Source organism: Plectrocnemia conspersa, unplaced genomic scaffold, assembly GCF_051122295.1.
Source record: "Plectrocnemia conspersa isolate PC_06_02 unplaced genomic scaffold, ASM5112229v1 ptg000001l, whole genome shotgun sequence".
Classification (NCBI taxonomy): Eukaryota; Metazoa; Arthropoda; class Insecta; order Trichoptera; family Polycentropodidae; genus Plectrocnemia; species Plectrocnemia conspersa.
The window spans coordinates 7066778-7091073 of record NW_028277165.1 but is presented as its reverse complement, the minus strand read 5'-3'; the positions used below and the strand labels follow the sequence as shown (position 1 = coordinate 7091073).

Here is a 24296-nt window from a genome sequence, read left to right as displayed (position 1 = left end):
AACCGTTCTTATTCCCCCCACATGTAGTAAAGGAGTGCACACGGAATGGGAAAGAGAGCGTGCGAATATTTTGCGAACTTTTATGAACACACCGCGTCGTTTCGTTGTTCTGGACAGCCATGAATTTATTTAAGCTCGCATTTCTCTCTCCCTTTGCTAGGAATTTCTGGGCTTTATTTTTTCCGTCGTCTCGGCAAAGAAAAACAGAAGTGGCCCAGTTTAGTCGTGCGGTTGTGAGACATGTAAATTAGAAAATATGTTAATGGCGGCGCGTTACAGAAATTGCTTCCAGTTTTCCTCTGTGCTATGGTGGATGTGTACGTTGTTATACCGCGGCACAGTGGTTGATTTAGCGTTTAATTATACTGGAACATTAAATATAACTGTTGATAAATCAACGGAGAGTATATAAAATTGGTGTAAGTTTAACGAAAGTTTTTTTTATGAAAAGTCGATTTGGTATAAGCTTTATATAGGAATAATAAAAAATCAAAAATTTAATGCTTTGATTTTAAATGGATGACGTTTCTTTACATATTTCGCGAAATATTATAGTTTTAATTTATCAGGATTGACATTCACTGATCAAAATTAAAATAGATATTTGTGAAATATTTTTCTTTGATTTTGAATTGTTTTTTTATTACATTACAATTAAATTATCGTGCATAGTATCTTTAAACGTTGTTAAATCGACCTATCTGATAGATGCCCATTCACTCAAAGGCAAACTAAATGCTTCATTAATAAGTTTTAAACCCAAGGATTCAAGAGTCAGAACATTTTCTTAAATATATGAAATGAAGATGTAGTAACCATTGTCGTCATATTTCGTGTTTCAAATAATTTCTTACATTCAGGTACTTCTAAAAATACTTTATACGCTGATCTTTTATTGTGTCATTTACGAGAACCAATAAAAATGAATAAGATGCTATAAATATAAATGGGACAAAAATCTTTTTGCCCCATTTCTTTCTTCACTTTCATTCGTTCTCAACATTGTCGAAAAAAATATTTCATTTAAATAAATAAATTATTTTAAATTATAGACTTCATTTAAATAAATAAATTATTACAGCTGTAGTTAAAGTCAAGTGACGTACGAAATATTAAAAATATGCTTAGGTTAATTTTTAAATTATATTTTACTAATTATTAGCTATAACACGTTTATAAGGGTGGCCCACTATTTTGACCAAGGCTGTAGATATCAGCGGTGGCAAAGTTTTAATGCGACCATAGCTTTTATTTCATACTAACCTTAATTGGGTTTTAATGTCTTAGCCTTTGTCTGTTTTTGTTATACGCGATTCGTGCATTAGAGTAGACATTAAGACGCCATTTTCAAGAATATCATATTTATACAAATGGCACCTTTTATGTGTGACTCGGAAATATTTAGGTGCATTTAAAAGTATTTAAATTTATTATTATTTTTATATAAAGCTTATGTTTTTTGTCCTAAATATATTCGGTCATGTAGTGAGAAGTTATTAAAATGTCTATATTAAGCCGCGCAGTAAGAAAATAAACAACTTTTTCAGTCACAATAAACGTTTTATTTACATATAAGGCTAATTATATAGTGAAAATTTGATTAATATATTACAATCATGTTCATATGTTTATAATATACAAACATACTATAATAAAATGCATCTATTTGGCAAAAGATTCCATCACAAATTTCTTAATCATATCATATTCAAAAATTCGAGCTTTCTACTTATTTAATAAAGTTAAATATTTATAAATTCCTAGCGTATGGCTCGCGGGGGTTAGTAGACAAGTAGAACATTCCTCGATCGCTGCAATAAAAAAGTCATTTTATATATTATTAATAAATAGTTAGGATAACGAAAACGATGGATATCCCTTATGGGAAATAACATGAATATGTGAGAGCTGTTAAAAGTCAGGAAAACTTCAGAAACTTACTTAGGTGTAGCTGCTATCCCCATATATGCGACCGTGTCCCCATAACAAGGTGGTCTCGAGCATCTCCAAGCTGGAAATCCCTGAGGGTTCCTTATGGATTCGACGTAGTACTGCCAAGCCCTGCGGTGGCTGCAGCCGACTGAAAAATAAAAGGACGTCACCTGTCAATGACCTGATAGTATAAAAATCATGGTTATTACAGTCTGAAACTGTTAAAACCCTTCGAGACATAAAGTTACAATGCATGTGCATATAACTACTCTCAGTGTGGTTCTATCGCCTCGCTCTAAACTTATTTCAGTTCTTTAACCTTTCTCAACGTTCAACGCACGGTGAATATGAAATTGCTTTTAAGTAGTTATACACATACATAGATACAAATTGGTATGCGCACAAACCGTATACTGTATCTTCTACAAATATTGATACATGTATGTACGAATACAATATTAAATTATGCTTCTTAAGATATTGTTTTATCTTCTATAAGCCTCTAATATGGTTAAACTAGTATCAGATCTCCAAGATCTTTATATCCAAAACTGTAGCAATGTTGCGAAAGAACTGGATTATCATATTTTGGAGCATTTCAATGATCGACAAGTTATTCAAAACATTCTTCTTTAACATTTCAAAGGCATGATTATTCGATCTTCAATGATAAACCATTTCATAAATTACCATAACAATATTGAACAATACTTTCATGTGTATCTGCATATCTTGAAGACAAATGTAATGTAATAGTATCTCCATGTCACGGACGAATAAACTTAGCCAGAGACCATTATGGTCCGAATTGCATCAATCACAATTTCCCTGCTATATTGCATTGTTTATTGTAAAATTAATGTAAGATTTTATGCTGTGCTTGAAAAAAAAAATACTGCGCCACTAATGAATCTCGATATTTTCTATAGTTAAAATAGTTATTTTTGAGAACAACATCTGTGCTACATCAACAAATATCTTCATAATTTATAAATGTTTGTTAATTATTTGAGGAGTATCGCCGTACATGTACGGTGATCGATCTTTCGCAGACAATTCGTTAGTTTTCTTCAAGATATTAAATCTGAGTACACAGATAAAAAATTATATGCCCATGATAAGGTGAAAAGTTTGAATGAATTTCAATTAAATCTCAAGTTGTTGCTTTGATGAAATTACCAACCCTTTGAGTGACGCTTTTTCACGATTTGGTAATTTCCGTAAAATAATAATAATGTCAATATCGGTATTTTTCTCGGTAATACCGGTATTATTTCAATCCTTAATTGTAGAGCACTATATTTTAATATATCACCTCAAACTACGATGTTTACTATGCTAACCAGTGATTTATACTGCTCGGTTTATATCAGAACGTTTTAAAACGCTCACCACGACAGCTTCAAAGCAGTCGGAACTAGCAAATATGTCAACTATCGTCCGTGGCTGGCGAACCGAGCCACTATCTGAGATGCAATCGCGTTTAGCGCTTGAAGGGATTTGAATAACACGGAACTGCTATATTAAATCACAACAAAATAGCCACTTTTCAGCAAACAGAGCTAGCGTTCCCAGCGGAAACGGAGAAGGGCATCTGCCGCTCCCCGGCTCGGGTGGGGGACGAATTATAATAATCGGCCATAAATCTGAGTTAAACGCTGTCCCGAAAACGGCGACGAGTGCCGCGGCGATAAATCGCGAGCGGAACCGGACATAAATCATGAGCAGGAGCTCGACCTGACCCAAATTTGGTACCGGTGCGATTTTGGCACGGACGGGTAAATATTTTCGATTGAACGTTCAACAAAAGAGCGGCAATCTTACGATTTGCTGCTCGATAGTTGGCAGTGAGCCGAGCTGCTGCGGATTTAGAAAGAAGTACAATCTAAAAACTCGCCTCCTCTCTTCCCCAGGCAAAGATTACTCCGGCCAATAATAAGACACTAAAATATACACTTTTTTTAAAAAAAGCAATGGAGCAAGAAATGAGATGTAATATTCTAGTTCTTGTCAATCATAATTAGGAGTTCCAATACTGGGATTTTTGATGATTTTCGATTATTATAAAATATGTTTTTATTTTTTAATAATTTATTAAAATAAATACCATTGTGACTTGACAGGTTTACCTAAAGCACCATGATGACCTAAAGCATAAATATTTTTTTTTTAAATACTTACAAATATCAACATATATCTAAAAACACGATAAAAGGACAGACACAAATTACCTCAACAGGTGTGCATTATCCCAAACGAACTGAACCAAATCCCCATATTTGCATGAGAAAATTTCAATGTCTCGATGCACAGTATTGAGCAGACGGATGGCTTTTGCCAGAAAAGAGTTGATAGTGCTCCAGTCCTAGGCTTCACAAGCGACCGAGAACTATAACTACCTTCGTTATAGATTCTCAGCTATAGCATAAAATTACGTTTAATCAGATTTTTGTTTATTGTTACGCATTCGTTATTTTATTATTATCATTATTTGATCGGTGTTAAAAAAACATAACATTTTCTATCCCTACTATCGTGAATTAGTATAAGACTATTATTTGAGTAAAGTGTCATATTTGAGAATATTCACTATAGTTCTAAATAGATAAGGCATATACATAGATCTAACCCCAATTTTCTCAAATGTAAAAATGGTTTCTTTATTGACGACTTAATTGGAACATTTAAAAGCGAGAATATGATTATTGATTCTTAGAGATTTGCCTTTATCCTTCAAGCGGCATTAATTCCCAATTCGCATTTCTATCACCACGACAATAGATAATCACAAGGACAGTCGCTCAATGTTGAATGATTTTTTCGTAATAAAATTTATGTGGCCCGGAAATTAAAATTTACTCCATTGTCTTAGAAACTAAGTAGGTCGTTCGCAATGCAACTGCACCCGTTTTTATATTCAAAGTAAAATATTAACACCCAACATTCTGTGCAATTCCTTAATCCGGCTCTGCATCCACGGCCCCAATTTAATCTCTGCGTTCTTTGTTCACTACATCAGCCGTATACAATACGTTCCTAAAATTGAATTTCGCCAATGCGGCAACATATAAATTATTATCTCGCTATATACATTATTACCCGAAACAGAATACAATGAAATAATCGATTTTTAATTTATTTTACATTTGGTATATGGCAGTAAAATGGGTGTTACGACCCTTAGCCACAATTGATTATCGAAATCAGTACATTCACACGTGATGTCAAATGTGCTAGTTACTTGGATGTATATTTTTTGTCATATTATTTTTATTATAGAAACATGGTCACGTTTTCGCGTGTTAAAGCCGGCGACGTCCATTATTCAAAATGAATTTGCAAGTCATTGGCACAGATTTAAAATTACTTTAATTTAATTAATCGTGTGGTTATATACATTATCAGGCCTACCGAGAAGGGGGGGAAGAAGGGGAAAATTCCCGGAGTCGACTCTGGAAAAATCATAGCAAGAATTTATGTATAAAAATAGTAAAAACCGAACTCAAATAATGAATCTGAACTACAGTTGTTTAAGATGTATGTACTGATGTATTTCAGGTATAAGTTCCATCATCCATTTTTATACATACAATAAATAAGAGGAGCGGAACGTTGCGAATATGTACTTTTTGATAAAGTTATATTTTCACTAGTCAAGTCCAATTATATTTTCACCAGTAGATACGTATATATTTCTACTAGCGAAAATATAATTTAACTGCTAGGCGCTAATATGCTGCTCTAAAATTTCTATGAAGCTCAATTTGTCAGTTGCGAAATGTCCATTTGCTGTTCAAACCCAAACCTAACCAAGTGAAAGTTAATTTATTAGGTCAAGTCTAAAATACAAACTAAGACAACTCATCTCTCAGGGGATTATAAGCGGAAGAATAAGTACAGACAAACATTGCATCTTACATATTGCTCCACAGTATGTCTGCATTTCGATATTTCACCATTATATGTTTTAAAAATATGTTAGCTATCCTTACTATGGACTTCTAATATAAGAGGGCTGATCAAAGTATAGTCAAACCGAATTTTGGTCAATAGGAGAGCGCTAAAACAATTATCACTTCTCAGAAGGCAAAAATTCACGTCAAAAGCAATAAAATCGTGTCGGCGCCGTCGCAGTGGGAACGCTCATTATCGAGCCGTACAGGAACAAATCAGTTATTTTATTATTGCTAATCTCAAGTATATTATTTTATAAGCAATCAAATCATATTCCAGCACTGAAAATATTGATTCATTTTATTTAACCTTCTTCAGTCCTTCGGCATTATGTATATGCCATTGCCGGTCTTACCGTCGCCGTCCAACAGCACGAAGTATATGCTAGATCCGTTTTATATTTTAGACTTATAGGTAAAAAATCTAAAATTTTATCAGTTAACTGCGATTAAAGACCTCGAGATTTTTTTTCAATTCCACTTGGAAATTTTGAATTACTAAACTTCCTCGAAAAATCATGAAACAAACTTTTGCCCATCCGGCGTCGTCCACTCGGCGAGAAGTATTCTTTTTGTTTCACGCACGTGTTTCACAATCTGTGTGTCTTTATTTTTACTTGGTTTATTTATTATAAATACTTATGAATTGTGATTCTCTAGCAGCATTTTTTTATATTTATAGTTTTTTATCCTGACCAACCGCGCAAATATAGACACATAATAAATAATTATTTAGAAATAGATAGCAGTGATGAGGAATAATTGAGAACCCTAATTATAATATTACTACCCAATAATATAGTATTTGCATGAAAAGACAAAAATATCGTCACGATGTTCACTAGGCGTGACTTATTAACTCTTTCACCGCAAATGACTTCCATAGGAGTCTTCAAGAAAATCACCAGTACTCATCAGTCAACTAAAAGTGCCATAAATCTTTGAGCCAAATAATATAGTTATTTAGTATAATTTAAAGCTGTAAATCATATGAATTTATTGAACTTTTTTTTTTTAATTATTATATATAATTTATTGAATTATTATATATTTAAAAATATGACATACCCTCCACATATTAACAAATTTCGAAATGGCGCTCAAAAATATCAGCCGCGGTGAAAGGGTTAAATTGGTACTATTCCCATATAGTAAATTCCTATACTATACATAAAAAAACTGGTGAAAGAAAACCAAAGAGATGTTTTAAAACGTAATCTAAAATCATATCTACATATTTTTAGACTTGACTTAAAAATCTAAAACTAATTATAGTTTTAGAACTTTCATTAAGTCAAGTCCAAAATATTTCTTTCGATGAAAAATAAGCGAAAAAGACAAATCCTTGTCAAAAGTAATAAATTCGTGTCGGTGTCGTTGCAGTGGGAACGCTCGGTAGCGCGCGTATTTTACGAAATAGAAAATTAGTTGGAGAATTTTGAATCTTGAAAATTGTGTGAGATATATATTTCATATTAAGAAATCAAATCTTTCTTTCTTTTAAAAACGGCGGGTACACAGGTTCCGGTTCTAACCGGGTCGAAAACTTTAAGTAAACATACATATACATATTTTTCCTCGATTTTCGAAAGTAAAAACTATATTTGTATTAAGCACAGTTTTTGAAGCAAACACCTAATCACGCGTCTCCGGACGCCAAACTGTTTAAAGCACTGTATTTTTCAAAGTCAGAATAAATATGAAATAATTAGTTTTTTTTAAATAAATAAAAATAACATACCAAGTTTATCCAGCAGTCTTCTTTTAGCCAAATCCCTTGGTAAGCATCCTGGCTGTATGGGAGACTCTGGATTTGGATAAAAATCAGCATCTCCAATAGGATTCGGGTATCCAAATATTCCTGCGTTCGTATGGATGACGTCGACAAACATCGCGTCGCCCGAACTGAGCCGGCCCTGTCTGCCCATCAGGTTGTATATGGGAAAAGCCGGATCCAGCCCTGGTGAAAAAAAAATCAGGTCGCACATTTTACGCGAAAAGACAAAGAGGCGAATTTAGGTTTCGCTCGTCCAAAATGGCGGAAGGGCTCATATCCGGCGGTGACATTTCACCGGTGCCGGTCAAATGTCGCCGGCAGGCAATTTGCAAGAAAAATGGCCGCCACTTTGCAGTTAATTAGGTCATTGTCGTGGCTCATTCGCCCGCGTCGATCCGGAAAATTTATTGTCAACAAAACAAAATTATTCAGGCGAGATTGAGATTGGAGTTTAACCGCGCATAAACTTCCGGTTGTTCGAATTGCAACGACTCGATTTTTCAAAACATATTGCGCTCCTGCAACCAGTGACGTCATTTGACGGGAGGGGCAAGAAGAAGGATTTGCCTCCCCTTGAATTTGGTCATAAAAATGGGCCAGTTTTTGCCCCTACCTGGATAATGTTGAAATGACGTGCCTGCCGGTGTCCTTTGTGAATTTACAAGGAGGAACGAAAATAAAATTTGATACAAGGTTTTTGCACTATTTGACATAAAAATCAAGGATGCTTATATGAAGAACGGGGTCATAATCATTAAAAAATATATATGTATAACGTTTAATTTATTAAAGAAAATATAAATTCGTTTTTATCAGTCATTAAATTAATCTCAGCTATATATGATATATTATACCTGTAATTCTACCGATGTGAATGCCCCTTTTAGCCAGAGCTTTTCCGGATAAACCCGCAGCCTCCGCTCCCAACGAAAATCCCACCACATGCAATGAACTTGCGGATATTCCAGAAGCCACCAACCACCGTATCGTCCTGGTGAGTACTCGGGCCGCATATTTCGTGTTTCTCACGGCTTGGAGATACCTGAAAAATTCTCAAAACTTATGTTTGATTTTTGATTTATAATGAATAGATTTATTAAAAAAATCTAACCATGGTAGTGCAATCAATGGTCCCCAGTCCATCAATATCACATTATAGTCACCAATTGCTAAATAAGCTGAAAATTATCATTAAAAAATCTAGATTAATATTGTCGTCGGTTAAGTAGCTTAACTTGTAAGTTTTTCTTTATATTTGTTTATATAAATTCATTACCGTCCCTGAGATCTGCGCCACTCTGGCCTGGAGCGACCTCAGTAAATCCGTGAAGATAAATTACAGTAGGTCTTACAGCTCTTAGGTATGTGCTCCTAGACGGCGGTCTTGATACAAATAATTGCTCAGCTGTAAGGGGATTGTCTCTGAAATAAGTAATAATATACATATAATATTATAAAACCTTATTTTTATAATATCCTTGTTTGTACAGTTGATTTGTAACTAGTATACATTTTGGTATTGGGAGACCTGTCATATAAACAACTGTCGACTAATTATGTACTACATATGTTGTTAAAACTTGTTTAATTAAAGTAATCTTAGTGTAGTTTGAAAATGAATTGAATGACAATATGTCATGCTATTCTCATGGATGCAATTCTAATTTTATTTCCGAATAAATATATTTGAATAGATTTTCACTAGAGTTTATCTTTATTTTCGAACTTAAAAAGTAGATTTTTTTCTTTTATAAAATTTTGATTTTGTAACATTTTTCTTTTATTAATTTGCGACGATTTGTTTATTAAAACACATGGACGCTGGGGCGTGCACAAGTGTGCGTTTTAACTCATAGTTATCATATTTTTAAAACATAGTGTAATATCGAAGTGCAGACAAACTATAGAGTAATATGTGAGATGCATCGGATGTCTGTCCTTCCACTTATTTTCCCCTGAGAGTTAGGTTAGCTTAATATGTATTTTCGACTTGACCTACTAACAGTTTTAAAATTGTAAATAGTTTTAGAACTTTCATTGTGTCATTTGCTGTACAAATTCAAACCTAACCAAACACAACTTGATCTAAAATTGGGTTTGGTTAGCTCGTGTTTTAACAGTTAACAGACGTTTCGCAACTGTTGAATTGAGTTTCGTAGATATTTTTGAGCAACATATAATTTTACTAGCACCTATCAATTAAAATGTATTTTCGCTAGAAGAAATATATATATTTACTGGTGAAAATGTATTTAGACAATGTATATATCTACTGGTGAAAATGTAAAATTTATACATTGCATGTAAATAAATATTTATAAATATGTAAATGTATATATTACTACGTATGAAAAAGTTGAAATCATATAATTTGACTAGCACCTGCCGGAAAAATTATATTTTCACGTTCGTTTTTTTTAATATTTTAATTTCATTAAAATTAATAGTATTTTCTTAAGTGACATACATTTTTCCGGCCAAATTCAAAAGAAGGCTATCTGCCCACTTTACCTCTGGATGTAAATTGATAAAAAAAAATCCGCAATTCCTTGCGATCCAGGAGTGTTTTCACATGTGGCAGCACTGATGCGCATTTTTTATGGGAGCATCATAACGAAAATAAAAAGAAATATTTAAAACCAAAATCTCATATTTAATTTTTTTATCTGTTCCAGAGATGGCACTATATTTCCTTTAATTATTTTCTCAATATGACCTCTAAATTTCATAAAACGGACGTAAAACGGTTAACGTCAGTAGACATCCATAGCATTGGTACATCAGCATATCTTATACTGACGTCAACTGACGTCCGTAACATCGAAACCGTTAATGCCAACTAATTTTGCTTCAGTTTTAATTCAAATCATATAATTAATTATTTCTATTAGCATCCTTTATATTTTCAATTATCTTCGTATTTATTTCGAAATGTTATTAACATATTTTTTTATTACAATATATTTTTAACTACAAATAAAAATATATGATGACACGACCGTCTCATCGCCTAATTAACGTTCTGATATTATATTGCGAATTTCACTTTACTTAAGTTTTTTATTCTGACCACAACGTAATGTAGCATCGGTGGTTCAGTGGTAGAATGCTCGCCTGCCACGCGGGCGGCCCGGGTTCGATTCCCGGCCGATGCATCCTTTATTTTATTTTTTTTTATTATATGTACTTAATTAATTTTTAATAATATACAAAACAGTTCATAATAACATTAGATAAACACTTACCTTGTATATAATAAAAATCGCACATCTTTTTCGTCTTCAATAGGACAACATTTCAAGCAATCTCCTTTCGGCAAAAGGCTAAATTGCGTCTGCGAATTACCTACAATAAAAAAAATATATTCATACAATATAAAATACACACATCACAAAAATTATGATCCGATACACGCAAACATATTCAATAACTCAATCGCTTGTTTATTGTATACACGAAAGCGAACTTGAACCTGAATAAATATATCGTTAGGCGAAAATAGCTTTGGTAAATATAGAACGTTTGCGAAGTTTTGCAGTAGCAATGACAGTGACCCGATTTTCCCGAAAATTGGATTTGTACCGTTTTGCAGTGAATTAAAAAAATATTGTTTACGTATAGTAACCATATATACATATGTATATAATAATATGTGTTGTGACAATTTGCGCAAATGTTTACACAGGCGGCCTTGACGCATTCGGATCGAACTTGCGGAGGCTGCGTATTATAGTCAATCTCGAGCCAATACAAAGACAATAAAATACGCATAAACGTCAAACGGATCAGCTGACGACCGCATGACAAAACACATGCGCATTCTAACATTCTAACTAGTGCTAACAGATTTGATTCAAACGTCAATACCGTATATTAACCACTTCATGGTCACGGTACTTTTTTTAAAAATCACTCAAAAATGTCTGACACGGACCCATCCTTTTCTATTCAGAGACATAAAAAATGCAGCAGTTGTAAAACGATTAAAAATATTCGTACAAATTAAATTTGTAACAAAAATTGGCTACGATAATTTTCTTTAGAAATTTTCTGATTTTTGAGAATTTCCGAGTTATCTCGGGCATGACCTAAAAGGGGTTAAAAGTGTTCACAATTATTTTTTCAATAAAAATTGCAATACTTTAGAGACTCGCCAGAATTTAATTTTGGTCTAAAACTTTTTTTTTAAATATTTATTTATTATTTGCCCTCCTTAAAAATGTTATCTTCCTTTTGTCCTTCTTTGTTCTCCTTGAACAAAAATTTTTTTTTTATGAATCACCTAATTTTACAAGCAGAATTTGTTTTTTTCATATTTCCAAAAGTGAAGAATAAATATTTGTTGTTACTTTTAAATCGATATTAAATATTAGTTACCTAATCAAATAATTTATTCTGTGTAATTGGTATCAAAATTGCATTGGAGTATTAAAAAAAATCTGTTCACATATATAGAGCTATCCATCAACCCATGGACAAAAAGCGATCAAGACTAACGATCATTGACGGTAAGCTTCATAAGATTCTCATGTCATCTGGACGAAGTACCGTTACACGAAAGAGCATGCTTTATCTCTTTCTTCGTTGCATACGACACCACTCCCACTTTTATTTCTAGGGGTTTGGCGTTAATTCTGGATTGTTAAATGAATAAATTTGATTAACCTACAATACCACTAACTTCATTCCATAATTTTACTACTTATGTATCTGTTTTTTTTTTAATTTTGTGCAAAATTTTAATGATATTTTAAATAAATATAATTATTATAGTCATTATTAAATGTATTCCTACTATTTTTATTTCCAAAAGCAATAATATATTTATATTTATTGTAAGAAAAGAGCATTATTATATAATAAAAATAAAATAGTAAATATTTCTTTAGAAGCGCAGGGTAACACCCCCACGGTGTATGGCTGAGAGGCAAATAGTAGTGGATTCTAATTATAATGTAACGGTAAACCGTCGAGCTCGATAGGGAATCTTATGATGCTGACGGTAAATAATAACAATAGTCTTATATTTTTTTGTGTACAACCGTCCCCCGAGTGTGCTGTGTATATTTTAAGCAAATACTCCCATTTAATTTGTTAAACGGTAAATGTTTGATGTTGCCGAAACGAAATGTGTCATAAAACTCACATTGTGAAACAATACTTTCGAATTGTTAAATAGGGATTTTCTATCCCTTTTCGATACATCGCTCTCGTTAGCCACTTAATCTCTAAATGAGTTTTGCAAAATAGAATAATAGCCGGAGAATTTTGCATCTTGAAAATTGTTTGAGATATATATTTCATTTGGAAAAATCAAGTATTATATTAAAATTAAAATAACCGGATAACCGTTAAAAATAATAGGGTACTCGTTTTTTTTAACGCGCGAGTAGTCAACCCTTCTTAATAAAAATGTGTATCATTTATTTCAACTACAATATAATGTAACTCTAAGTTTCAAGTAAACATTATGCTTTAATATGAAGAGTCTGTTCCTAAGTTTATACACATTTATGCATATATTTTGATTATTTTTCAATATTGTAATGTCTATGCAATATTTGATAAAAATTAAAGAAACGCTTGGCAACCCTAACCTTAGAGTACATAAAAGCCATAAATTAACAACTCGACACATAGTCATATGCGTTGACTTAACAAATGCGGTTTTCTTTGGCTTTTCCGTACATAAAATGCGTTCGCGTGAGCCATTTAAATGAAGAACGATCCTTTGTCGAAATTTAGAATTCTGACTGCGTTCCGACACTTAGATAAATATAAGCATAGCTAGAAGAGACAAAGAATTCTTGACAAAGTCTCGGCAGTTTAATGATACCGTTTGACTGTGTCGGGAATATAATTATGCGTGTCCTACCACTGTTTTCCTCGTGTGGATTCTCAAGCGTAAGCGCGTAAATCACGACCTGCGGAAAAACCATTAAGGCCCTCTTTACGAGATGAAAGATAAAGTGCTGGAGGCAAACAAAGCAATGCGAACGAAGAAAAATAGCGTTCCGAGGGACAAGGCAGAAGAATGGTCGTATTGAAGATGAGTTAAATGAAGCATTGTATTTAGTAAAAAACATATAAATTTACCTCTAACTTATAGGCTTTCTTTGAAAAACAACAAAAGTCCACAAACATAAAATTAGTTTGTTCACAAATACTTTAATACAAAAAACTATAAACAAGCGAAAATTTCCGCAAAATGTTTTTCTTGAAGATCTGAACCGTTGTCATTTTAAAATAGGAGAGCAAATCATAATGGATAACAAACTTATTCACAGTGTGATTTTGTAACAAGCTGCGGTTCCTCACGACAGTGAAAGACGGACAGCTTTTTTTAATAATGCTTATTAATCAATATCTGATTAAAATTACAGTTCATAGTTTCCATATCAGCTATATCAAAATTACATATATACACATTGGTGAATTTAATCTGGAACTCTCCGGAACGTCATTCCAATATAAAACTATTTTTGTCATTTTTTACATCTTGCTTTCGTACATGCAGTAGTTTTAAAAACTATTTTAATTTTAAAATCTATTATTCTTGTAAGGTGTATTTAGTTTTTTCGAAAATAAAAATGAGATAAATATCTTCAAAAATAAAAATTAAATATTTTGCATTTCTAATTTTTAATTTTCTTTTACTATTTGTGATACATATTTATGGCATTGTCAAAAAATATTTTGTCGAATTGTGTTTCCATCTAGCGGCGAATTTAAAAATTAAAACATATTTAATTTATTTATACTTCACAAAAAGTACATTACGCAACGCGTCACGTATATAAAACTTTATTGCACATAACAACAAAAAACTCGAATAAACGCATATAAATATTCAAAGCGTAATTTCCGCGTTACGTGAATACACACGTGAAGTTCAAGTTTGTAATATTTTCACATGAGCCTTGAATAAAATGAAACATTTTTATCTTTAAAAAAGACTATTTCATTATTCTTATCTCGTAACAAAATATGAGGGTATTTATTTTTATTTCGTAATGCTCAATATTTCGAGCGCGATGATCGAATTACATGCGTAACGCTTTTACGTAAATAAGGAAAAGTGGAACTGATAGCTCTTTGTATGCATTATTTAAATATTTGTCAATTTAAAATTTTGAATGGTTGAATATAATTGTTTAAATTGTGTTAATGGCGTAACTTTTAGTCAATATCGCTCTGACCCTTACATAATATTGCTTTTCAAGGGCAAAATAATTTATAGTACTAATTTATTTATATTTTTCAATAAGGCTTCCTCATAAGGGGAATCAAACCTGAACCTTCTGCTACTAATAAATATTTTTAGTTAATACTAAATAATTTTATAATTAAATATTAACACAAAAAAATCTTTACCGATCAAGATCAAATGCTAGAAATTAATTTTACAGTTCGTTAAATACTACACAATCTTAATTCACCGGAAAAGGTCACATCCGTAAATTCCAGTGATTGCCAATCTTTTTTTTGCAAATAAGACGTGCATTGTGATGAAATGAATATTTGATATGTCCGTTTGTTTCGATACGCAGTGTGCGAATTTTAACGTATGCCATTAAAACAAATTTCGCAAGCCATTGTTGTGTTATACATATATTTTTTCCCATTCAGGTATTTTTAATAATTTTTCCCTCATTCGCTGATGGCTCTTTATTGAGTTTTGGAAGGGAAGCGGAAATCGCAGAGAAATTTTACCGCTGCGGAAATTGCAATACCAAATCAAATATTTACGAGTATTTTTAGTGTATCGCATACGAGGGAATGCTCTCTTATTTGGGGAAAATATTATTTTTTTGACTTTCGGAGGATATTGGTCATTTATTTTTACAAACAGTATTTTTTTAACATTATATTTACAATGAAGTAAAAACAAAACTATTTAATAATACTACTTTGCTACCAAAAATCATATACATATTATATAAACTCCTCACACCTTCAAAATAGCAAGTAATCACAGAAAAGAGTAAATCCAATAAACTTGCAGAAGCATTTTTTGAAATTGACTCCAACTATCAATTTTGTATTGAATTTTAGATTTCCTCTGTCGTTTGTAGTAAGCAAATGCTAATCTCCAATCTAAATTACTCAATTGAATTTTGATGTTGAATCAAAAATAAAACTCAAAAGCCTAAAATGTTTAATGCTAAAATACAGTCCTCAAAGTTTTATTTTACTCACCGAGATTAAAATCGGTTTTGATAACCAAATTAAAATAACCAATCGATCGCCTGCAACACCTCACGTTTCAAAATGCAATAAATACGAAAAGTTGTCACGAACTTTACAAAAACTCAATTCAAAAATGATGCACATTGTTCGAATATGCTACGTAACATCTTATTTCTCCCTGATTTATCTATTTTAATAAAAGTACACGTCAGCATAATATTAATAAATTTTTCATTTTAAAACAATTCAGGCAGAAAAGGTCCGTTACATTCTCAACTTTCGCAGCATTTTACGAAATTCCACTACCATAATTATAATATGCAATATTTTCAAACCGGAACGACGTTATGTTTCTAAATAATTTACATGAAAAGACTTACTTCTACCCCTGAAAATATTATCTCATTACGCAAATTGATTGGAATTTCTAGAGACAGCAAAAGACCTCAGAACCGTTTACATTGTATCTATTTATTTAATTTTTTGATGATACGATTTAATCATATTATTTCAAAACTTTTCCGAATAATGACCCTTGTATATAGGCTTAGTTAGCCAGCCTAATTTTCTACCGTATTTAAAAAATTAAATCAAAATAGCTATATATTTTTACAATAATTAATTTATATAAATTTGTTCAAAATATAAACAGGAGTTATGATAGGTATATCCGTAACGTGTGTTATAGAGCTAATAGTAGAGGCGTAAACCCAGACTTGCCATCTCTTTCTCAATTATGAATAAGAATGAAATGGATAGCTCTCGAACTGACTGTGTTAACGCAAATAGTAACTCTGGGGTTTTGCTGGTATTTTATTTATAAAAAATGCGCTATTGCTTAAAAAGCCGTTTTTTTTTAAATAGCGCATTTTTTATAAATAAAAAATTGAGTTGTTAATAGGTACTTACTTTGTAGGTGATCATTATATCTGATTGACTTACTCAATTAATACAGATTTACTTCGTTGTAACGCATTAGGCTCATGCCTGTCAGGTTACAACGGAAGATTTAATAAAAATAAATAAATATTTATCAGGAAAAAAATATTTTTTATAAAAAAATATTTGAAAAAATATAACTGTAGTTCTAATTAGATCAGCAAAATAATTATAGAGAAAATAGTAAAGTAAAAAAAATTCAATAACATATTTTACAATAAAAATAATATAAATGTTATTTTATACACAGAAATCAATATGATTGTTACGGTAAATATTATTTTAAGGCTTCAATGAAAAGTATGCATATACATATATTTTCGGACCGAAAATGTTTGCAGTGCGCGGTTGTCAATTGGACTTTTTTCTTCCTCAATTAAACTATATTTTCAGCCTAAAGTTATTGTAGTAATATTATTTTTACACCTACATATGTATTATTTTGTACATGCTTTCTAAGGTATGCAGGTTATTTCATTATAAATTTAAAATTCCGTCACTAGTCTAGGAGGTAATATTTTACAATAAATAAGTACACAAATATTTTTAGGGTTATATCTAAAAAAGTTCACCGACCTGATATAAAATATACCTTTTTAGTATCGATCAATGATAAGGACGACCTGGTTATTATTTTATTAATGGCTGTGAATGACCTTCCAATCCATAATAAATGCCAAATAGTAGTGAAAATGTTTGAACTTTGATTGTATAGATCAAAGCCATTTATAAAGTTTTTTTATATAAAAGGGGGGGATTTAATAATAATGATCGTTATAAATTTAGTAACACATCGCGTTTGACATGTTCGGTGACATTTCATAACACGAGCTTTTATATTTCGATTATCGCGTTATGGGAACGGCAAAAAAATTATAAATTTCCTCACCTAATAACATGGACGATATTTGACATACTGCGGCCGCGAACAATAGCACCATTTTGCGAAAAAAATATTGTCTATGGTCTCCGATCGATCGTGAAAAAACTTGGAGCGAAACGAAAAATAATTTACAAAACGATTTCTAGCAAAGTGATTTTGCACACCTTGTTACGAAACTTTTTTCCTTTCGCGTCGATTAAATCAACATTTTATTTTTTATAATTATTAAAATAAAACACAATATGCGGAGATTGCGCAAACTCGACGACGGGAACCGACACATCACAATGGCGGCAAATTTAAAAAAATCTCGCACGTGTGACAAGTTCAAAGTGAGAACTGCAATTATTTCACTTTTGCACAATGTGACATATTTGATAGCTCACTGTCTTTATTTACTTTTTAACACAACAATAACACATCTTTTAACGAGCATGTGTAAAAACCATTTTTAATTAGCACAATGAATGACAGTTAACGTAACGAATAAAATTTTGACCATGAACTCTATTACAAATTATTTTTAAATAAATCACTGTATCACACTTTTTTATAATTAATATTCGAGATTATTGTATTTGGCCACAAATGTATATTTTCCGCTTCTGAAGCGGCTCCCGCATGTTAGGCCCAAGAGGCTGCCTAACGTCAAATAAAGAACTTGGGATTTAATCCGAGTGACTGCGATAGCTCAAATTCTGACTGCGATTGTTGAATTATTTATCCGACGCTGAGGTGGGAGTAAATCCGCCGTATAAGGAAAGATGACTTTTATTGAGCATCAGGAAATGATTAAAATAATAAATGGATAAAAGGGGGAAATTTATATTTATTATAAATGTTCAACCTTCAACAAACAATGACAAAAAAATATTCTATATTTATTAATGTATTACAGTATTTTTTAAACAAATATATTTAATTTGTAGATTAACATACATATTTTAAAACATCTTTACCTGTTCCACTGTAACAAATTTACAGTAATATATTAACATTCCTTAGTTTGGTTACTTTGTGGTGTTAATTATATTTATAGCTTTTAAAACACAAAATTCAAAATGAGAATATGTTACACAAATATGAACTATATTTACAAACACTTCTTATTTTGTATATATGTATACGTATATTATGATTCATAAATATATTACATGGAACCTATTTGCTTTATTACATTCCTATTATAATAACTATGTACAAGGAAATGAATGTACTATGTACATATTATTCACTTCATATTAATTCCTTAATGAATATTACGATTATTGTAATTATCATAAAAAAGTATTAATTAGTGACATATGCAACAAAATAATAATTTACGAAGGACAAAGGTACAAGAGAGCATATTTTAGTACATGCCAATTAATATGAAAAATACTGATAATTCTTTTAATTTTTTTGTACTCTCATTTAACGCAACCATAAACTGATAACTCCAGTTTATGGTTGCGTTAAGTGAGAGTACATTCACATCATTCCAAATTTGTAATACAGTGATTAAAACAAGATAATTGAGGATGTTACAAGGAGTAAGACAATGATGTATTTTATACACAAAAAAGCTTTAGATGACGTCTGGAATAGAGTTGTGTCAATTGGTGATGAAAATTTGTCCAACCTTAGATTGCATTAAAGTAAACGGATACAATACCAGTGATGATAATCCATAGAATAAAATATATTGGATTGCACACCAACAATCTCGTAGTATGTGAACCGAAAATAAGGAGTTCGATGAAATCTAGATGAGTTCATCTAGTAAAGATTCCGATCTGTATTTATGTCCTGAAAACGTAAACCATTTAGGCAGCAGAATTAAATTAGACGTCTTCAAAATAAGATGTTGGTAAAAGATGTTAAAAATAAGGACTCGGAGGAAAATCTCAGACACATCGAATTGCTCAAATAAAAAAGCAACTAGAGAAGGTCGTAAGCAGAGTAAGATTTTATCATGAAGATCTCGTTCGTCATTTCAGATTTATTTAGGGGGTAGGGGACAAAATTTAGCTAGTCAGTGGTAATTATATTATTTTATTGATTTCATTAAGACTCGCATTATTTCATTGAATGACATGTATTTTTTTGGCCAAATTCAAGGGGTCCTTGTTGAGAATCCACGGCAAAAGCAATAAAATCGTACCATGGCCGTTGCAGTGTAATCGTTCGGTTATGTAGCAATCATATTAAGATTTTTGTAACAATATTACGACTTGCAATAAGTGAGAATCGAATGAAGCACATATAAACCAAATTTTGATCAACGGGAGGACGCAAAAAACAAATATCACTTCTCAGAAGTCAAAAATCCACGTCAAAAGTTTTTTTCCAAAATCTTTTGACGTGAATTTTTGCCTTCTGAGAAGTGATAATTGTTTTTCCTCCCTCCTATTGACTAAAATTCGGTTTTATTATGCCTTGGTAAATACATAATAAGTATGTAAATGTGTATATTATTACGTATGCAAGAGATAAAATTATATAATTGTACTAGCATATTCCAGATAAATCTACCGGTGAATGTATTTCGATATAATTTCGTTATTTTATTATTTTAAATATTATATAATAATTTCGGGATAAATTTGCGACTTTTTTATATTTTCTTTGAGGGATATCAGGGACGCCGTTTTATTTTTTTATAATGGGGGGGGGCAAAATTTTTTGTTTTAAAAGTGGTGGTTGTTTTTATATTTCGATTTCATTAAGATTCATAGTATTTCATTCAATGCTTATCACGACAAATGGCACATGTATCTTTGGCTTCCACCTGCTCCCCCCCCCCCTCATGACGCCCGTCTGTAAAGAAAACATACAAGAGAACTATGAACTATCTTATCATTTATATTATCAACACGATAGATCAGTGGTTCGAATCCCATATGGATCCTAGTATATTTTAATTTATATCGCGTCTAGGAAATCTATTAATATATTATTATATAATTTTTATTTCGATCGATCGTCACAGGAAAGGATTTCTTAGGTTTTTCTAATCTCACGGAATAATAATTAAAATACAATCGTTAGTTTATAAATTATAAAATGTCATTGATTTATAGACTTTGATTTCAGTCTGGTGTCCCACTACTTTCTTAGTGGTAGTTGATTGTGTTTACCCTGATGTGAGCTAACGCATGTCATGTCATAAATAAATTATAGATCTGTTAAAATGTTTTATAGCAACTTTTTGGTGCTCAATGTTTTTCTTCTTCTTAATGCTTGGCCTAAATACACACGCTATCGCGCTCATGCACTTTCGATTGTTGACAGTTTTAAGGTCATTTCTAAATAGATCGCGAAAGTTTACCTCCATAATATATATTTCATGTTGTATATTTTTCGTATTAACATTAAAAAATCGCCATTCCAAAGCCATTAAAAAATAAGACCAGGAAATAAAAAGGGGAGAAGGTCAACTATAAGCGTTTCTTCGCAAAGATTTACAGAGAGGTCGTCTCGTGTTGTGCACCATTAAACGCCATCAAAAGCAAATAGCGAAGACAATAATTCCGCGCAATGGATGCAAATCACGCCTGTGGCATTACACAGCACAAAAGCCGTCTTGGCTGCACAAATCCAAATGTCGATCGTCATCACCGCCGTTTACCAGTGTTTTATAACAATGGAGGCGCTTTTGTCCATAATCGACCGTAATCCCACCTCGGTTATCAAATTTCAATGGTAACAGACTGAATGCGGTCGCATGTGAAACGTCGGATTGAAGCAAATTCAATTTCAAAGGCTACCTGCTGTTTTCTATTTACTTTCATGGTGATAGCGACAGTAGCAGTTTTGTGTTAAAATACCCCTCCCGTTTATAAAAAATATATTAAATATATACTAGCATTACTATATAAAAATTCCAAATTAAGTGAATCAATTAGTGATTTCATTGTAGGCTGAACACGTGATTTAATCTACATTCGTAAAAAATATACACTTAGCTATTAGATGGAAGTAAATATTCAATCAGACATATGTACATACCATAAGTAAATGCCAAATAAAATTGAGCAAACATATTTTTTATAATACACCCAAGCTGTTAACTATACATGACATTGGATAAGCTAAAAGCAAACCCACATCTACAGTTAAGGATATTCATTCCTCAGCTAGAAACAAAAAACGGATGAACGATAAAACCATGTTCTTGAAAACAGGATAAAATGACAAAAATAAATACATGTACGATTAATTACGTAGTATTTCCATTTTTTTAATCCATTTTAAGCTTGAAAGAAATTCAATATTTTACTATGACTATTCTATCTTTATGGTCAAAATATATCCACCTACATTATATGAATGATACTACTCTTCTAGCCAACTATGTGTAAAATGTTATAATATTTAAAATTCCTCAAATAATGCTTTTGCGTAACGACTATAATTTAACAGCTGGTGATTTATAAATGCTGTCACACAGCATTTGTATCGGTCACTTTGTATTTATAGACACCGACTGTCCTCTGTTTAATTTCATTTGAAAGGTGTATTTGCAAGTGGTCTACAATCCGTCCAAATCTCCGATCGTCATGTGCGTCGGCTTAAATAATAAACTTGTTTTGCGTGTATTATTGCGATTTCAAGGAATAATTGCGACAAATTTTGTTTCACCTTTGACAAATGGTCTCGACAAACTTAAACGCATGACTTTATACCAGCCCAAAAGACTACTTAGTACTGGTTCAATGTTTTGAATTCCTGTGGCCGTACAAAAATAATTAAAATAATAGAGTTATCCGAATAAGCAATCAAATGGTCAAAGAAGATATAGTGTTCCATGGAATCTCTTGTGTTTACAAATGCGTCTATAGCAAAATATTTCAAACCTTCTAATTTATTTGAGTGTATGTTACACAAACTAACTCAGAACGCGATAGGGATATTTTTTAAACAAAGGCCCGAGAAATCGTTAATTAGAAAACATGTACAGTACATAACAGTGTGCTTATTTGTAGTAAAATTTAGGATAATTAAAAATGACCTTAAGATGAATTTATAGGAAAAAAATACTTTAAATAATAATGAATCATCAACGGTTAATGTCATAAAAATAAAAATAAAAAATGTCATTTAGATAGTAAAATGATCTATTTTGTGTAAATATTAATCAGTTTTTAATAAAAATTCATAATATTATGACCAAATAAAAATCGATTTATCTATGTTTTGTCGAGTGGCAACATTGAGCCTCCTAATTTTATTATCCAGCATTCGATGCACATTTTAAAAAATGCATTGTGACATAATTGATAATGTTTTTATATATGCATTTATGGTCCTAAAGGGCGTCGTTTTGGCCAAACTCGTCTGCCGCGTCAGCCGTCCTTATATTGACCGACATGGCGCAAGAAACATATATGATTAATTGCGTACCGGTTTAAATCTGAAATCTTTCGGCGATGATCGAATGACCCAGACGATATGTCGGCGCCGGGATTCGTACCCTAGACCTAGACATTCGATGCGTTCGCCAGATTACTACGCGGAAACAAGCGATTGAGACACGTCGGACATTTTTATTGACGATAAAAATTCTCTAATTTCACACACATAAAACGCTCATTATAAAAAAGTATCCCGTATCATGCAATTCACATACCGTGCATTCATAATAATTTTAATACTTTTACAGTAATTCAATAATGAGATATACATTAATACTTAATGAATTAATTGTTAAAGTTGTATTTTTATCTTTCGGTTAGGTTGGCAATATTGATTCGGTCATAAAACAATTTAAATCGTCCATTACGAAAGTGATTGACTATTTCTCTGTAAAACTATTTTAAATTTCTCCCTTTGTTAATCTAAATTATAGATCAGCGAACTACGGACCGCGAGCTACGATTATATTTTACATTTTTTAAATATCAAAGTATGCGCTATAACAAAACGGCCAACTGTTAAGTTAATGAGTTGACAGATATTATGTGGTGCTCCTATTGCTTTGCATTCCACTGTGGTGTTACACAGTTATAATTCGACAAGTTTTCAGTTCCCCGTGTTCGCTTTTTGCGATATTTCATTTTCACGTTATTACCCGTGTATATTCATCGTGTCACTGTCAAAGACAGAAAAAAGAGATTAGTAGACTTCGAATGTCGTGCTCGTCCTTTCCGCTCGTGCATTAATAAGGTGCATTAATTGTATCTGTTCGGTGCGTCAGGCGCAACAATTCAATTAATGAAATATAACGCCGATATTTGGGTATTTCCTGTGCATGTTTTGAATGGCGTTTTTGCAGTGTTTTAGACAAAAGTTTCAAGAAACATATCTTATCAAAGCATTAATTGTATCTGTACTATAAAAAACGATATATTTATTACCAACACACTATTTAAAACTCGCAGAAAAGCAACAATAGAAAAGTTGGAAAGTACAAAACGTAATTTTTCATGACAATGTATTTTTTTCTTTAAAATATAAAATAAAATTGACTATAATTATTGTCAGTTCACGTGTAGTTCATATAAAAATCAATAAAAGAAAGTAATTTACAATGATTATTAATTAAATAAATATGTCCAGGAAAAATATATTTATTTCAATCTATTAGTCTTTTGGCAAAAAAGTTAGAATGGCTAAGTACATTGTGAGTAACATCAAT

General features: G+C 31.7%; 2 protein-coding genes and 1 non-coding gene across 6 annotated transcripts in view; 2 read left to right on the top strand and 1 right to left on the bottom strand.

The window, feature by feature from the left end:
• Window positions 1-24296, top strand: part of LOC148238602 (uncharacterized) — a 49549-nt gene that overhangs the window by 19001 nt on the left and 6252 nt on the right. The window lies entirely within an intron of this gene.
• Window positions 1540-21508, bottom strand: LOC148238604 (lipase member H-like). Of its 3 annotated transcripts, none has more exons than XM_088195587.1 (8): window positions 21427-21508; window positions 10908-11007; window positions 8939-9084; window positions 8774-8840; window positions 8517-8704; window positions 7627-7845; window positions 1942-2080; window positions 1540-1811 (listed from the first exon to the last, which is right to left on the bottom strand). In XM_088195587.1, the coding sequence occupies exons 4-8, from the start codon at window positions 8803-8805 to the stop codon at window positions 1751-1753; spliced, it is 639 nt and encodes a 212-aa protein (XP_088051713.1). In that variant the 5' UTR covers window positions 8806-8840; window positions 8939-9084; window positions 10908-11007; window positions 21427-21508; the 3' UTR covers window positions 1540-1750. The 3 variants fall into 3 exon arrangements, with proteins under 3 accessions (XP_088051713.1, XP_088051707.1, XP_088051712.1); XM_088195581.1 differs by lacking the exon at window positions 21427-21508 and adding an exon at window positions 17681-18344; XM_088195586.1 differs by lacking the exon at window positions 21427-21508 and adding an exon at window positions 11344-11459.
• On the top strand, window positions 10747-10817 carry TRNAG-GCC (transfer RNA glycine (anticodon GCC)). Its single transcript has one exon. It is a non-coding gene; the product is annotated as a tRNA-Gly (tRNA).

What these genes read in the sequence shown, in the direction of transcription:
- LOC148238604 (XM_088195581.1), bottom strand. Translation starts at nt 17,732, where the DNA reads ATGGTGCTATTGTTCGCGGCCGCAGTATGTCAAATATCGTCCATGTTA. An exon ending in CGATTTTTATTATATACAAG is followed by an intron (nt 9,085 to 10,907) that starts GTAAGTGTTTAT and finishes TACTTATTTCAG; the next exon opens with AGACAATCCCCTTACAGCTG. An exon ending in TGGCGCAGATCTCAGGGACG is followed by an intron (nt 8,841 to 8,938) that starts GTAATGAATTTA and finishes GATAATTTTCAG; the next exon opens with CTTATTTAGCAATTGGTGAC.